This window comes from Tinamus guttatus, unplaced genomic scaffold, assembly GCF_059628265.1.
Source record: "Tinamus guttatus ecotype Peru unplaced genomic scaffold, ASM5962826v1 Tinamus_guttatus_pri_ptg000197l, whole genome shotgun sequence".
In the NCBI taxonomy this organism is placed as follows: Eukaryota; Metazoa; Chordata; class Aves; order Tinamiformes; family Tinamidae; genus Tinamus; species Tinamus guttatus.
In genome coordinates, this window is record NW_028288731.1 from 4,312,295 (window position 1) to 4,329,603 (window position 17,309).

Here is a 17,309-nt window from a genome sequence, read left to right on the forward strand (position 1 = left end):
TTACTGTTTTGTCGGTGTGTGTATAGCAAATGTCATTTGCAGAAGAGCTTTCTTTGTTACCTAAGAGATGTATGAAAGTGGCCGAGCTGAAGAGCCACTTGTATACAGTTTTAACAAGTACAGTTTCCAGCTGTTTGTATAACTCTGGGCGATTAGGGTAAGAAATGTAAGACTTAACCTGCTGGCTGCTATCAAAGCTTGCACGTATAAATTAACAGCAGATTAAATAGCCCCTTTACCAAAATTCTGATACACACACTGCTTGTGAGTGTGTTATCGTTATGGGTCAATTGCCCTGCAAGGGGAACAAAATGCAATTAAAAATTCAACCTCCACATTAGCATACACTGTCTGAGCTACTAGGAACATAACATAATCTAATATGAGCAGATTTTGTACAGTTTGGCCCCTTTTAATTATATCGTATTTAGAGCACGGATACATTTTTGTTATGCCAACATTAGACAAACATTATGCACTGGCACATTAGTTTAAACAATTACTTGTTTCTGCCTTGACCAATAATCTTTGCTGCTTAATATCAGAGGCCGCCACTGCTATGTACATTAAATATTTTATTCCTAAAGTTGTAAATTGAAAATGTATCGCCCAAATTACAGTAACACATTATTTGTTGTGACTGGAGGCCAGTCTTTATTTTTGTAATTTTACTTCGTAACTTTTCGGTTTGTATTTTGTTTTACAGTGATGTTTTCTGTGGCTTTTTGCTCTGTACTAATCTCACTAAAGTTCCACGAGTTGGTCAAGTTCAGGGAGAAATTATCCCAAATTCTTTTTATCACCAAGGACGCATAGTGGACTGCAGGTAAAAGAAAATAATACAGTGTTCCAACCTGATTTTTCTGTCAAATTTAATACAGTTATGATAGAGATAAATGTAAAATAGTATGATGTTTAAATAAATAATATTTAAAAAAGTAATTATTCTGAGCAGTATTTCTCCATCTGATTAAAAAACAAAACAAACAAAAAGCCCCACTAATACTCCATATTTGAAGTACGTGAAAGGCGAGCTGCCCTCATGATTACTCTCTCTGGATTAGAAGCAAAATTTCATGACCGGAGATTAATACTCAGCATTGTGGCCTTTCTGTACATATAAATTAATAAGTGTTGTCTGCAATTGCCAGAAATCTATATACTAAATGTATATATATATATATAGAGAGAGAGAGAGAGAGAGAGAGTATGATATGCTCAAACCTTTAGGAAAGTGAAGGCTGATAAGGGAGGGCATGGTGAAGAGTTGTGGCAGAATGAAAGGTTAAGCTACAGACTACTTAAAAGACATGTAAGTGGTTTTAATCTACTGTGCAATATGGCTTTGTATTTTAAAGACATGACAACATCATTGTTAGGCTCTGAATACTCTTGTGTACAGTTAAAAACCATTGCTCACTCAATTTCTGACTTTTCTGTTATTTCCTTCTTTTTATTGTTTTTAGTGATACTCTCTTCTCCATGGGAAGTTAGTGTTTAGCATTCTGTAGCATTAAAAATAGCTTTGGCTTATCAAAGACTGGATGGGAAAAAAAGGCAAACTAAGGTGCCTTTTTGAGTTAGGTTTACTTAGATTAATTTTTAGTCTGTCAGCTCAAACACAGAAAAACTGTAACTTTGTTCCTACTGCATGCTTGGAAGAGGGAAAGCTGTGGGAGTTTCTGGTATCTGCACTGACATATTTAATATTTTCAAAAGATTCTAGTTGCAATACTAACAATATGTTAAAATTTATTTCCCCTAGTGGTGCTCATGTTCTTTTAGATGACGATACAGATTTAGGTTATGTGGAAGATGGAGCTCCCTGTGGTCCTCACATGATGTGTCTGGACAAAAAGTGCCTGCCCATCCAGTCCTTGAACATAAGCAGCTGTCCCATCGGCTCTAATGGAAAAGTCTGCTCTGGACACGGGGTGAGTCTGCACAGGACCGTGGTGGCCCAGCCCTTGGCCTCTCTGTATGTGGTGCTTTAAAACACCTTGTGCAGCTCTCTGCCCAAAAATGTGCCTCAGACCTGTTCATCTCCTGAAAACAAGTGTTATCCTCTGGAATGTTGCTATTCTGCTCCAATGTGAGCAGCATCGGTAAAATTTTAGGAAGCAAGGTTATTAAATTAGTTCTGTTATTATATCCAAAGTGTTGATTTTGCTGTTAGCAAGAAAGAACTTGTCTGTTAGTTTGTCAGGTGTGTTTTGCTGAATAAATTGTCTTAACTGCAATATTGACAAAACTCTTTCATTTGACGCTAACTATACTTCACATTTTCCTTAAGGAAAGGAGGAGTCACTGAGGGTTTCAGTTGCTTGCTGCAGTTCACACAGATATGTGCTTAATTTATGCAATATTTTTTTTTCTTATGTGAAATTGAATATGTGAAGTGAATGTGAGCCCCACAAAGGAAAGTCAGGGTTTCATAAGAAAAGCTTTTAAATTGGAAAGTAGAGGAAGAAATAGGGATGTAGAAATTTTCTTGGGACTTTTGGAGAGTGGTGTGAGCAGTGAGAGAACTGTGGTCAAAATGTGGTCAAAAAGCCATTTCTGTCATTTTTTTTCTTTTCCAGGTGTGTAGTAATGAAGCCACTTGCATTTGTGATTTCTCCTGGGCTGGGACAGACTGCAGCATTGACGATCCTGTCAGGGATACTGGTAACAAGAAGGATGAAGGACCCAAGGGTTTGTGTGATTTCAGTTTTGACATTCTTTCAAATAATTGACATTTTTCTGTTGGTAGCTGGTATTAGAATTAGCAAGAAATGCTTTACAGTCCTGTTCAGAACCAGACGGTAGAATTTTGTGTCATTTAGATGATGTCTGTCTGTCTGCTTTGATAATTGATAAAACTTTTATTTTTCTAACTTAAACGTTGGGAAGATTTTAGTGCATAAGTGTATGTACTTCCCCGATACTTCTTTCATCCTTTTTTCTTCATTCTTAACATTTTTTTCCAGTAATTGGAAGCTGACTAAACATAGTTCTTTTTTTATGTGTGTATATATATATATATGTGTATATATATATATATATATATAAAAATATATATGAGAATTCAGTACTTCTCCATTGTTAGAGGTTTCCAGATCCCTTAGTTGTTCTCAGCTGCTTCAGGTTGCTGTGACGCAGCAAAAGGGGAACTGGAATGTCCTGGAGGAGAAAGCCTTGGCTCTTGACGTCAGGTTTAAACGGGAAGAAAAAGAAATAAATAATCAATTTAGGAACTTAGGCTGTTCTTACAACCATTATTGCTTAGGGTTTTTACTCTTATGTACTAAGCAGATATTTCAACTGTGTACGAAGTAGATATATAAAGAGGAGCTATTAGGAAAATAATTTGTCAGAAATATTTCTTAGAAGAAAGGCACTTGAGATTCTCCCTGACATCTTTGCCCAAGAATGTCTTTGGATTGCGCTATCCAAGGTTTTTGTTTTTCCTGTCATCAGGCTGTTATCAAACATCAGACTACATTTATCCATAATTATTCATTTAGAGAAAAAGTTACCAATAATCAACTGAGAAACCCAAATAAAATTTTTCATCTGTGTCCCAGTTCTGGTTCCCTCCATTCCTTCTGTAAAGCTGATTGAAAGAAGACAGAGTGGTTTAAAAATGCAAGTCTTCTGATGCAGACTGTAACTGATAAAATATCCAAAATGTAAAATATCCAGATATTCCAGGGAAGACAGAAATTTGGTATATGCCTCTGTAATGGCTCTGTGAAGAGAGCACTATAGAGCAGGATGCTCCTCCTGCCTGCAGGAGGAGACAGCACTATTTACTGTTGTGACACTGAAGAGCACTTGATTTTGTCTTGCTCCTTTCCAAGTGCTGTGGGTTAGAACTAAGATTTCCTCCTCTGTGGAATTGTCTATAAGACAATATATCTTGTTAGATTTTTGTACTTCACATTAACTTTTGTTATTTCGGAATGGAAATACCTTTTTAAAAATTAATACATCAATGCTGAAATGTCCAGAGGAAAAAGTCTTAAATGAATAGTATTTGTATGGATTTCTGCCAGTAGGTACAAACATAAAGCCCATTTTTCAGTAAACTCCACTGAAAAAGGCAGAGTAAGTTTTTGTTACAAGATGGCTCAAAGAACAAATTTTAAAAGATGGAATTATTTTTACCTACATTGTTAATTTTTTGATATTGAACCTTCTAGAAATGAGTATAGGAGTTTGAACGTTGCCAGCTGTTACATTATGTTTTACTTTGCTAAAATAGCAACTTCCTTGTCAAAAAGGTTACAAAAAGGTAGTTTTCTGTAGTTTTGTAAAGTTCCATGGTACTTAGGTAGTTTTCTTTTAAGACTTTTTCCAATTTATTACCAGCACTTCTTGTCATATGCCAGTTTATAAGTCTCAGACATAAACCAGAATGCTTTGTTTTTTCCATAGCCCTAAGTTTTCTTACATTCCAGAAGCTAAATACTCAGCTTCTTTACGTGAAGCACAGATTCAGGTGTAAGAACATCACATGCAAACTAAAATGCAATCTCACAAAATGGCATCCAGAATGACGAGAATTCTCAGATTAGGATTTTTACTAGGACTAGTGTAACCTGACTCTCTAAGCCAGAGAAAATCCATGAAGTAAAGCCTGGCCAGAGTGAATAGCCACATCTGTGGAACTGTGGTATCAGCCCTTCAGTTTGTACAGTGTCGAGATGCCACCCTTCCCATGTGTCAGTTTTTGAGAGGTAAGTTCTTTCACATGGAATACCTTAATCTTTCTCTTTTCCTCATTCTTCAAATGGAACCATGTCCAGATTCAAGGAAAAGAGGAAAAGAGTTTTTAAGTATTGCACTGAGGATGTGCTTTTAAAAAACGTAAGAAAGAAAGAAAATATTGGATTTATTTTTGTCTTTTGATTAGCATATTTGTCATTTAGGGTTGACCTAAGCCGACACATTTCTTGTTTTCAGTTTCTGTAGTTCAAGCTATTTGAGGGATTTATGCATAAGAGACTAAAGAGGGAGGAGATTTTAGCTCCTAATACTTATTGAAAAGAATAAACACAACCCTGGGAAAGCTTACCATAGCTTACAGAGTTCTTTTACATATATTTTTTTTCTTTCTGTTAGCCTTTTTTTGAATAATGAGTTACACTTTGCAGTTAATGGAATTGCTGCATTTTGATATAAGAGGGAAAAAGCCAAATAGACTTCTTTGTCTTCATAGTGAGGCACTTTGAAGAATGAGGATTAGCTTAAGTCAATAACCCTTGTGTGTTACCTAATTCAGGGCTTTAACATCTTCTAATTTCAATCATTTACTATGACATTTAGTGTTGAAACCTAGTACCTAAATATCATGAGAGTGGATGATTATTTAGAGAGAGGCTATAAACCTTTTTAGAGCCGTGAAAATTTGTATAAGTGACTTAAAAGTTTTCACACCATCAATCCCTTCATTGTTCTTACTGTGAGGATGTACAGCTAACAAGTATTTCTTTCATTTATTGTTATGATATTTGATAATTGACTGCTCATCCTGTTGCACTTCTGTTTTATTTTCCAGATCTTTCCATCATTCATCAATTGCTTTTGCCTTCATACTGTATTTCAGGATTTAAAAATAAGCTGTCCGTAATTATGTTGGCATTAATTCATGAGTCTTGAATTAGCTTAAACTCAGCAACCTACTGTATCCTGTCCTAACAGACCACACTAGAGCAATACAGGCTGGTAGCTGTTTTGGGAAGAGAAGGAATTCTTGCTGTTAGTTTTTGGCCACTGCAGAAACCCTGAATTAGGTTAGTGTTGGTCACAAGTTTTGAAGTCAGTGGGACTCCATATGTACACAAGTTTCTTCCTGTGCGATTTCATTTGCAGAATTTGGCCCTCGTTTGACAAGTGGAATGGTGTTTGTTCATTTGTTTTAATGCGAACTTTGTCTTAAGTGTGTGTGTGTGTGTATTTATGAAATGGAAAAAAGGTAAGAAACAAAGGTTACAAAATAGACTTTCTTCAGCGTGAAGACTATGAAGTTTTAGACCGTAGAAAATTTCCCATTAGACCAAGAAGCTGTAAATTCAGGCACTTGCTTACGGTCTGTTATGACTGAATGAATTGATTGTATTTTTAATCTTTAATAGCATGGGAAGTGTATAGATGCTTTTTTCTCACAGGAGTTCCCTTCAAAAAAAAGAAAAAACAAATATAAAAAGATGATCAGAACATTAAAATTCCAGGGTACAACCTGAAGCAAATTTCTAGTATAGTCTTTTCCTTTTAAAACTTGTTTTAGTAAGGTACGAATAAACAGGAAGTCATATATGTAAATACTACCCTATTTACCGTATATACAAAATAATAACTAATACTAGAATTAATTAAACCCAACATTTTCCTGCAATGGAACTGTTTCCGAACAAGCTGTTTTCATTTGTTTAGTTGCACTATGGATACAGTATGTTTCTGGTGATCAAAAGGAAGTTTTTGGTGATTTTTATTACACTTTGTATACTTTAAACAAAAAAACAGTAGGTTGAGGACATTTCATTTTTAAGAATGCAATAGAATCACAAGCAAAATAAAATGGTCTTAAATTTTACAGGAAAATTTCTTAATGAAATATTTGCAAATTTTCATATAAAGCTGAATATAGGCATTTTTAGAGATACAGTATTTGAGAACAGGAAGGTTTGTCAGGAGGTTTAAATTGTTTGACAGAGAATGGATTACAAAGCGAAGTTTTCCTTTGAGGTATTATTTCATGTTTTCATTTCAGACATATATAACTTGTGATCATTTCCTTAAAAAATCTTCCCTTTTCCCTCCACACAGTGAGCATGGCAACTAACAGACTAATAGGTGCAGTGGCAGGGACCATTCTGGCCTTGGGGGTGATTTTTGGAGGCACAGGGTGGGGAATAGAGTAAGCATTTTTCTCAGTTTGAGTTTGATGTTTGGTGCCTAGTGTGTGAGGTAGCCGTGCGCACCCGAGCCCTCTGTGTGCTCCCCATGAGCTTCGTCGTGTGGTGCCCGTGTTTGTCGTGTGATTTGGCTGTGTCTGTGTTGTGTGATTTGCTCATGCAGTGTTGAACCCTCTCCTGTCTCGGATAATGTGGGGCATAAAACAGTAAGTTTGTGAATTTTTACATTGTCACAATATAATCGAATGTCTAAATGTTTCCATTACTCCAAATTTTAAAAAGAATAGAAAAAAATTGGAAGTTTATAATTATTTTACAAATAGATTCAGAGCGACCTGGGCAGAAAGTGCTTATTCCAATCCATGGGGTTTTCAGTCTAATGGGTCACAAAGTCTGTCTGAGAATAGGAGGTCTGATGAAAATAGTGTCTATATATAATTTAAGGGTAAAGTTTTCTAATCCTCTGTTGTTAAGATTATGGTACCTTCAAGGCAGTAGAACGCTACAGTGCAGAATTCATATGTAGTGCGTACCTAAAGAAAATATGTAGTTTTACTGTCTTTTCATAATTACGGGGAACTAAGCTTCAGTGTTAGTGCGCTATCTCAATTTTAAGAGTAGTTATTTGAGTGAACCATTTGGTCACTACCCACTGGAATGAGCCATCTTTATTCTGTGTTCATAGAACACAGTGCAAACTGCAGAATGAATTGCTGTTATTCTGCTCTTCTGACATTTCCAACTTCACTGCATTTCTAATTCTGTATCATCAGTCTTTCGAAAGCATCCGTCCTGTGCCAACCCCTGAAGTGGTGGCCAGTACAAGATAGTTTGGTTTCTAATCAGACCCTGTGAGGAAGCATTCACGCACAGCTCGCAGTAAGGCTAAGGAAGCGCGGCAGCCTTCCAGGAATAGGCAGCACTTCGTGTGTTTACTTTTGCAACCCTAGCTCTAACTACGCTTATTTTCTGAATTGGACTGCTTAGATTTTCAGGAGGTTAGAGAGACCCTTGGATCAACAGTGGACACTTTGCAGAAAAACAAATAAAAGGGAGAAGGTCTCAGACCATAGGCTTCAGAAAGACCAGATCTATGTTTTACTGGTGGCTTTTTCAGCTGATTGCTCTATTTAAAAAAAAAAAAAAAAAGACTATGAAGATTGTAGAGCAGAATATACCAGGTAGAGGTATTATTCGGGGGCAGAGTGTTTACTAGAGCTTAAGGACAGTTCTGCCTTCTGCTTACACTGTCTTGTACCTCTCCCTTCTGCTTTTACCTTGCCTTACCTCCTGTTACAGCTCACTGCTGCTCTGACTGGCGTTTGTCCTTGCTCCCGAATCCATCGGCTCTTAATTCCAGCTTTTCTTCTTCTGCTCTGTCCAGGACCCCATCTGTCCCTTTCCTGCTCCTCTAGTTCCTTCAGCTGCAAAGCTCCAGGTCAGAGCACTGCTGCATTTTGCAGTTTGGATTCAAGAAAGACCAGAGGCAGCACAAACGCCCTGCGCGTTTCTCATGCCCCTGGCTGCAGGGCAGGCTGCACTTGTCACCCTTGTCAACATGCAGTGCTGCAGCGGAGACAAAATGTTCAGAGTTTGGAAACTTGAGCAGCTCAGCATGAGTTTTTCCAGTGATGTCCAAAGGCCCTAACGCAGCCCTAGTAACAGGTCCAACCCTTCCTCCTCCTCCCTATCCACTTCATTTTTCAATTGCAAACATTTCTTTAAAAATGACTTCACTTTTATGCTCTGTATTATAACAACCATGTGGAATGATACAGCTGAATCTCTTTCTTCCAACTTTCATCTTGAAATAGTCATCCAGAAACTGAAGCATCAAAATTTCCACAGGAACTTAAGGAAAAATTTCTTAACAGTGAGGGTGCCAGAGCACTGGAACAGGCTGCCCAGAGAGGTTGTGGAGTCTCCTTCTCTGGAGATCTTCCAAACCCGCTTGGACGCAGTCCTGTGCCACGTGCTCTAGGTGACCCTGCGTATGCAGGGGGGTTGGACTAGATGATCTCTAGAGATCCCTTCCAGCCTTAAGAATTCTATGGTTCTATGATCTGGCTTTGCTAAGTTAGACTGGGTGGCTTTGGTTGGGATAGGCAAAAGGAATAAAGGTTTTAGAAAATATCAACCTGGAGCCTGTCGTTACTTTCAGGACAATCTGTGGTAACCTTACTCTTCTATGACGAGAAGAATTTCAAAACAATGTGTTTCTAGTTCTTGTAGAGGCTGTCCGATGATGATGAAGATTTAGAAACAGTCTAAAGCCTAGGGAAATTAGCAGAGGCAGGTTCTGTTTCATCCCTAACACCTACAGTAGGGCTTGCACCAAGGTCTAAAGAGATGGGAGCCAGCGCAGCAGCGGAGCGTCCCGGCCGAGGCGGGCAGGGTGCCTCGGGGGACGGGCACAGCGTGCCGTGGTTGGTACATTCTCCCTGTTAGGTTCAGTCTGCCTGTAGTTATGTGACCAGAAAAGGTTATCTGGCTGAAAACTACTTTAGTTTGTAACATTTATGAAAAAATGTAAGTAACAACGTTACGCAAAGTATACTTCATATGGGTAGCTAAATTCTACTTTATTAGTAATGTAATTCATTGGTGTGCTTCGTAAAACATGATGCGTATGTCTCTAAGGCAAGATAAACAACACCATGTAAAAGTATTTGCATGCCTGTTTAGGTGCTTTCCTATGCAGTCTGCTATGTTCTTTGGCTTCCCAGCAATCCTCTTAAATCCCTGTAAATATTCCAAATCTGGAGCTCCTCACTTGGAGAGCTCTATTCACATAGCCAAGGTGATGGTGTTTAGTAAGCAAAAGTACTTCATCAGTGGTTTTTACATGGAAGTGTTTAAATTAGATTATCATCTTGTTGATAAAAGTAAAATTTTACCTTGATTGTTGCCTTTCCAGTTTCTCTAACCGATTTAGGAAAAACAGCTGTTTCTCTGCATTCCTATCAACTGCTATTCCCAGAGTACTGTGAAAGAGTTTTGAATTGTTCCACAGGAACAGACATGTCATCTGCCTGTTCACAGCCATCTATTCTTTACATTGCTATAGGGCTCTTCAGTGATTTATTTACATGTCTAATATTTATAAGCATTTAATTTTCACCATTATTGTGTCAAAAATGAAGGTCAATTATTTTAGTTAATGACACTTCATAAAACTGAGTAAGATAAAAACATTTTTCATATCGCAACCCCTTTAACATTTACCCAGGATCCCAGAATGGTTGAGGTTGGAAAGGGCCTCTAGAGATCATCTAGTCCAACCCCCTGCTCCAGCAGGGACACCCAGAGCACGTGGCACAGGGTGGCATCCAGGCGGGTTTGAAGATCTCCAGAGAAGGAGACTCTCTTATTGTCCTCCTTGGCTTAAATTTTAATGGAATTCTTCCATGCTTATGTGTGAAAGTTCACACTGCCTGTGAGCTGGATGTGCACTAGCAAACATCCCCACCCCCAAACAATTAACAACCAGGAACATAGATTTCCTATAAGGAAATGTTAAAAAGTAGCTGCTTGGTAACTCATTATCTAAATTATAAATATATTACTAACAGTTAATCATAGTCCCTATCAGTTCTTTTGTGGGAAAAATAACATTCTATGGTTAGGAAGAAATTAGCTTTAGAATTTTTCAAGGCGTCTAAAAATTGGTACAGCCAATACTTGCTCCGTTGTCAGTTTTTTGCTGTGTGCTGTTTCCTTTGGTAAAGAAAGCCAAAGCTACTTCAGAGCCAGGTGCAGTAGCTGATTAGAATACTAACTGTTGAAGGAGGGTTTAACTGGGAACATCATGCCTGTGAAAGGGCCCTTGTTTACTCGCTGCTGCACTCACTGCTGTTGGTTTATAGCCAGGTGGAATTTTAAAGGTAAGTCCGAGTAAGTCGTAGTCTTCCAAACTGTGGAAGAATTACCTTTTTATTATTGCTGTCAAGTTTGTGCACTGCTTATACATGCAAAACTCTCTATATCTCATTTTATAGTTATAAGTCAATTATATTTCTATATTTTAGTTGAAGTCTTTTACTAATATTCCTGACCACTTTTTGTGTAGGAATTGCAGAAAGCCATTTCTAAACCAAATGTTTGAAAGGGTTTTGGAGAATGTCCATTTTGCTACACTTGTTTGAAACAAATCTGCAAGCAGTCCCCCTGAGGTACATGTGGACTCCTCAGAAAACCAGTATACTATTCAACCTAGGTTCATTCAAAATCTGGGCTTTTGTTCTGAACGATGAGGGATAATTTTACATGTACTAATTCAAAATGATAAATCATATGGACTTTGAGCTGGGTCTGTATGCTCTGCAGTGCCTGAAATATATATTTATGTGAACAGTTAATAAAATGTTTGCAGAATAATCCTTTCATAGCACTGAAAGTTACAAATTGGCAGATGACGATTTTGGCTTTCCTGTGGCTAACGCGGTACCTGGCAGCACCGCTGCTGTGCGTGTGCTCCCTCCTCGTAGTGCCCGGGACGGCGCGGGGCTGTGATACTGACCTGGCGGCTTGAGGCTTTCGGTGGCAGCGGCTCCTCTGCGCTCTCCTGGGCTGCCTCGAGCTGCTCCTCCTGCCAGCTGCCTGCCGGGTGCTCAGGCGCTGCAGCAGAGCATTTAGAATAGAAAGTCCCTGTTGCTGAGCAGAAACATTGGTTTGAGGGGCCTGGGATAGGAGATAAGAACTGGTTTTGAAGCCTAATTGTGGACATGTAAATGTTTGAACTCAAAGTGTGCAACTTGTTGTAGAGGAATGGCTGGGATGGTTTCATTTCTCCTTGAACTCAGTTGCAATTAGCTCTACATCAAAGTCTGCTCAACAGGAGATTCATGTTCTGAGCAATTAGGCTGGTAAAAGTGATCCCTCTTGTCTGTCTGCCTCCACCCTCAGAAAATAGATCACTTAAGCGTTAATTGTAAGTTTTGTATTTAGGTGTTCTCTTGCCCTCTTCAGAAAATTACACAAATACATTTTGTGCTGTTGCTTTTTGTTCTTTCTTCCTGCTGCACCCCTCCCCACTTTGTTGTTAAGTAGCTTCTTGAGGATGCTGAAGTAATGCTTTGATGTTGGAAAGTTTAATGGCAATACAGCTTTTCTTTCAAATTTGGTTCCTTATTATATAGTCCTATTAGTTGTGGTTTTTTGTTGTTGTTTGGTTGGTTTGGTGTTTTTTTTTTTTTTTTTTTTTTTTGGTCAAGCTGTTGTTTACAAATTTAGCACTGAGGTAATTGCAGGGACTTCTGACTCTGGTTAGCATGCAGCGCTTAGCTCTTAGCTCAAATTAAAAGATATCTAGTACCTTTCAGGATCTACATGAAAAAAAGCAGGCTTTCTGATTTTCTTTTGCTGTAGGCGTAAAACAAAATCATATTTTTCCTTTAAGTTAAGGAACTAATTTATAAACGTAAAGCTCTCAGGTGACAGTTTATTTGCTAGATAATGGAGAAGTCATAATGAAGTTTTTGCTTTAAGACTAGCTCTTTACATGTGGTAGATGTTAACGTAGGCCTGGGAGAGGCCAACAGCTTTGTTCATTCTTACTGTTAAAGTAAGTAGAGCCTGCTGAAAATGTATGGAGACATCACCTGGTGTGCTGTCTATTTTCCTTTAAGTGTTTGCCTACCCTTCGATTGCTTCACTTACTGTGAATAAAGTGGTTGGTTCTTATGTCTTTCTTCCCGTAATCCTTTATCACAGGTCCTAGTGCCACCAATCTTATAATAGGCTCCATCGCTGGTGCCATCCTGGTAGCAGCTATTGTCCTTGGGGGGACAGGATGGGGCTTTAAGTAAGCAATGCCGCATGTCTTCTCTTTGGTGGCTATGGCATTTCTCTTTCTTGCTTACATCACTAATTTTTGAGTTCCTGCTACAAGATTTATATTTTAAAAAAGAAAAAATCCCGAACTATAACAAACTTCTTTAAAGATAATGAATTACATATGCACAGTGGGAGAGGAGGAAGTGGATTCAAGACAGATGCCATCAGGATGCAAAGTTGAAAAACAATGAGGAGAGAAATAATTTAACTTACAGGAGTTCACCCTAACACTTAACAAGCGAGATCTCCTTTTTTCCTCACTTCCAATTAGTAGTGTCATGGTTCTCTTTTATCAGAAATTAACTCCGGGTGTTAAAAGATAATCTCAAAAGATGCATATTTTGAAGAGTGTTGATTCTGAATACAATAAATGTTAAAATTAATAAACATTTTTATAATCAAAACCATCATGTGGTTTTGATAAATAAGTGACAGCAGTAAAGGAGTAGTTTTCAATAGCAAAAACATGCAGCTGAAATGGTTGTCTCAAAAGTACTAGAGCCAAGTTTTGTTGGTCATGAATGATGATTATTAATAATCAATTCACATCAGATTTACAAATTGAGGTTTTTTTATTTTGATTCAGTATTAGAGACCATTTTGAAATCCTGAAATGGTAAAAATTCTCACTCAGTTCTAGTTTAATATATACTATCAAGAGGAGTATACTAATCATTCTACTTGTAATTGTTAAAGCTAAGAGAAAGTCTCATAGAAGAGTTTTTTTTTTTTTGTCCTTTTTTTTTTTACTTTATACTTTACGTCTATCTCCATAACATGCTCCATATTTGATAAAAAGGATCCAAATTCAGAACCAGTGTTTTAAAACTTAAAGACTCTAAGAGCGCTAAGCATAAAACCAGGTTATTTCTCCAGGTATTCAAGATGCTGTTGTTTTTCAATAATATAAAGTTAAGACATGATACAGTAAATCACAGTTCTACAATAACATCAATAACCATTGGAAGAATTACAAGTCTGTATTCATGTTGCATATCTAAAATGAAGAGTACAAAGTTAATCCAAACAGAAATTAGTGCTCAAGTTACATTTATCTCCTTCACTATGAAAAGACACCTAACTTCGGTGGCTTTTTTTGTTTGTTTTCTTACTTATTTCAGATTGTTACATTTTGATAGTGTTCAGTGGCATTAATTATGTAAGTGCATATATATCTATGCATTTCAAAACTTTCTAAGTGTCTTTTAGCCCATCCAAGAACAGAAAATGTGTTGCCTGTCCAAAGATACCACACCTCATTTGTTTAGTGGGAAAGATGAAATCCTCATCAGTCTTCTCTCTGCTTAAATCATGGCGTGTGATCCTTGCTGGCCTTTTAATCCCTGCAGATAGACCTACCTGAAGCTGTTTAATCTTTTTTCTTATGGCTTCTCCTCATTTAAACTGGCCTCCAGGATTTGTACATTTCTGCAGGCAGCTCTTGAAGTAGTTTTAATGCAGTTGTGTCTTTTACGTTGTTTTGCATAAAATGGTTGAGATTAGTATTTTCCAGATTTCTAAACTGCTTATTTAATATTTATTTTTTAATTTGTTGTATTGTTTAAACAAATTGATTTGTTATTTTGATTTGTATTGCTTCAAATGTATGTTCAGAGGCAGAAATTCAAATAACATGTATATTTTAGTCTTCACTTGATGGATTCAAAGATTTTTTAAGCGAAGGGCCCATTCCAGGTCTTGTGCTTTTTACCCTCTTTAGCTGCTAGACATATTCTGTAGCATTAACTAGCACAGGTGCATTTGCATCTACTAGGATATGCAGAAATGATGTACAATTATAGGTGAAAAGACTTTCTGCTACATAAAACATATAAGCTATATGGGAATAGCTTAATTGCAGAACTGATTTTACTTATACTTTACTTCAGTTAGCTTTAAAAAAAACACAGCCAAGTTTTCTGCAAGTCTTGTATTTAACATTCTTGGGTTTTTTTATTTATTGAGGCAAAGTGTTCTTGTATGCGTTTTTGAATAATATGATAATATTAAAAGCATTGATCTTATAAGTTTCTATAGCAATTAAACGTTCTGAGTTTCAGTAGAAAAAACCATGACAGTTTGTAGTTCTGGATCCGTATCAGAGACAGAATTTTTACTTAACAATGCATATACTTTCCATGCACAGAAATTAGTATTTTTCCCTAAGTAATATATTTCTAATACAAAAGGTAATTTGACTAAAACAGAAGTCATTAAAATTTAAAATACTCACATTTTAGGCAGCATCTTGCTCCAAATTCTTTTGAAGCTCTCTTGTGCCATAGGAACCTTTGGCCTAGACTGGAGCTTTCTCTTAGAGCTATGGTGCAGCGCTTAATTTTATTTAGAATCCTTCCCTTTTAACAATACGTTATTTCATAATTCATTTCCTCTTTGTGCTCCTATGACCTAAATAACTGTCATAACTGTTCAGTTTTGCATCCTGGTGTTATTCCTTTGCCCCAATGAAGGAGTTTGTTATCCCTATACAAGATGCATTTTGGAAGAGTCTCTTGAAGTGGGTATTCTCAAAAGAGCAAGATAAAAACATTTATTCTGTAGCAGAACCTCAAATACACTGGCCTGGCCTAGCTCACAGCTTGAAGTGCATGTTTCTTCTTGGGCTCGGAGGGGAACTGACTTGCACACAAAGAACCCTCCAACACTTGGCATCAGACATCTGTGGAGGGACAGCTGAGGAGAATACAGAGGATTTTAACTTTTCCTTTTCAAGCAAGTGATATGTTTAGTCACTACGACTATGGGAGAAGGTAGCTAATGCTTTACAAACTGGGAGATGTGATTTTTGTTCCACAGGTTATCAGATGTTCATATGTACATACGGTACTGTGGTGTCAAGTCCAAATCAAACGTAAGCTGCAACTAAGCAAACTTTGTTCATGAACTGAGGTGAGGAGGAGTTTGGGGGGGAAGGGGAACTGGAAAAGAAGATTTGATGCAGGTTTAGGAAATGAAGTAACACCTTCCAGTTGCAAGAAGGAATCTTAGGCTATGTTTGCTAATCAGGTTAATAATGCAAATAGAATAGGAAATAAGAAAAAAAAAGTTTACTGCCAAAGTTTTAGGGGACACAGGGACCCTGGATAAATAAATCTGGTGGTTTAGAATTACAGGGTGCGAATGGAAACCTTGCTGGTGTTTAGATTGCAGAGAGGGAATCATATGTGTCAGGACTGACCTTAACTGTGCTGGGCAATAGATGGAAACACCGCAGTCACAAGAGCTGAAGTTCATTTCAGTGCAGCACAGGACATGGAGAACAGCATTCCGAACCAGAACGGCACAAGAACGGCCTGTCGGGATGAGCAGTTCCTGCCTGGCTCCTCTGTCTTGGTCTCTGGTCTCAGTTGTGTTTTGTGGCATGTGCAACGACGCTGCTGCAGGAGCTCTGCAAAAGGAGCAAGTCGGTTAAACATGTGGCTGACTTGAAAGTACAGCACTGTTAAGGCAATTGTTGGTAATAAGCAATCCTGCTACAAGGCAGTGCTAGCAAAGGGGCTGTAGGATGCACATGGAAGACTCCCTTGCAGTCATCAGAACGTGGCGGTATCTGAGAAACAAGGATAAGAGTAGACTGCGGCTGCAGTTCTGGTGCTTGAGCAGAGTTTTGCAGATGTTTTTTTAACTAAGAAGTTACAGATGGACCAAGGACTTGCCCAGTCCTTACAGATTTCAAATTTTCAGCTGGTCTCTAGATACCCAAAAGAGGCCCAAAAAAGTTTCTGCAAAATAAGGTAATTAAATGCTAATGGAGGTTGTTTTGGAGGTACGTGCTTTTCTCCGTTACCAGTATTTCTTTACAACATGAACGGTGATTCAGATAGTCATGCCTACACAAAAGAATCAAACTTGAGTTATCTCCTTTTTTTATTATTTTTTTTTCCAAACTAATACAATAAATGGCAGGTCAACATATTATTTTAAGCTGCTGATTTTAGCTCTTTGCTTTGTTAATTTGCATCAGTTTACAGCAAAAGGTCATTAATATAATCCCTTCTTCAGCATTTGAACCTGGCTTTAAAAATGCGTATAGAAACATTAGCTATTTGAAGAGATTAGAATATTGATTTAGAGCAAGTCTTAACTACTTTTGTAAGACTTTATTCTTTTTTTTTTGGCAACACACAAAACAGGCAGAGACTCATGACCAAGCAGGTATTGTATAAACACATTCCTAATTAGCTGGGAGGAAAGAGAGAGAGAACAGAGGAACAAAGAATGGTATTTCTTGCATATATTACCTAGCCTTTTGAAAAAAAAATGGTGTTTCCTTTTCTGAAATATTTTGTCATCTATGAAGGAAAATCATGTTGCAGAGAGCCACATGCTACAGCTCATACAGAGTGCTTTGCTTGCGTCCAAGTCAGGACTCTCCATAAATTAGTTTTTTTCCAGATAAGAGACCTTGTTGTTCTTGTCTTGCTGGATTACAGACAGAGGTGGAACACTGTTATTTAAGTATGTTAATGTGTTAATGTTCTATAGATGCTACAGAAAACAAATGACTAGGAAACAGCATCAAGTATCATTTAGGTCCTACACCCTTTGTTTCTT

At 37.6% G+C, this 17,309-nt stretch overlaps 1 protein-coding gene across 1 annotated transcript in view; it reads left to right on the forward strand.

Moving 5' to 3' along the window:
- The window catches only part of ADAM23 (ADAM metallopeptidase domain 23), a 52,955-nt gene extending 40,249 nt beyond the window's left edge, over positions 1 to 12,706 (forward strand). The window contains exons 22-25 of the mRNA XM_088523743.1: positions 707 to 826; positions 1,766 to 1,934; positions 2,583 to 2,694; positions 12,612 to 12,706. Coding sequence (XP_088379869.1) covers positions 707 to 826; positions 1,766 to 1,934; positions 2,583 to 2,694; positions 12,612 to 12,706 — 496 coding nt within the window. The remainder of the gene's footprint in view (positions 1 to 706; positions 827 to 1,765; positions 1,935 to 2,582; positions 2,695 to 12,611) is intronic.
- The last annotated feature ends 4,603 nt before the right edge of the window (positions 12,707 to 17,309 follow it).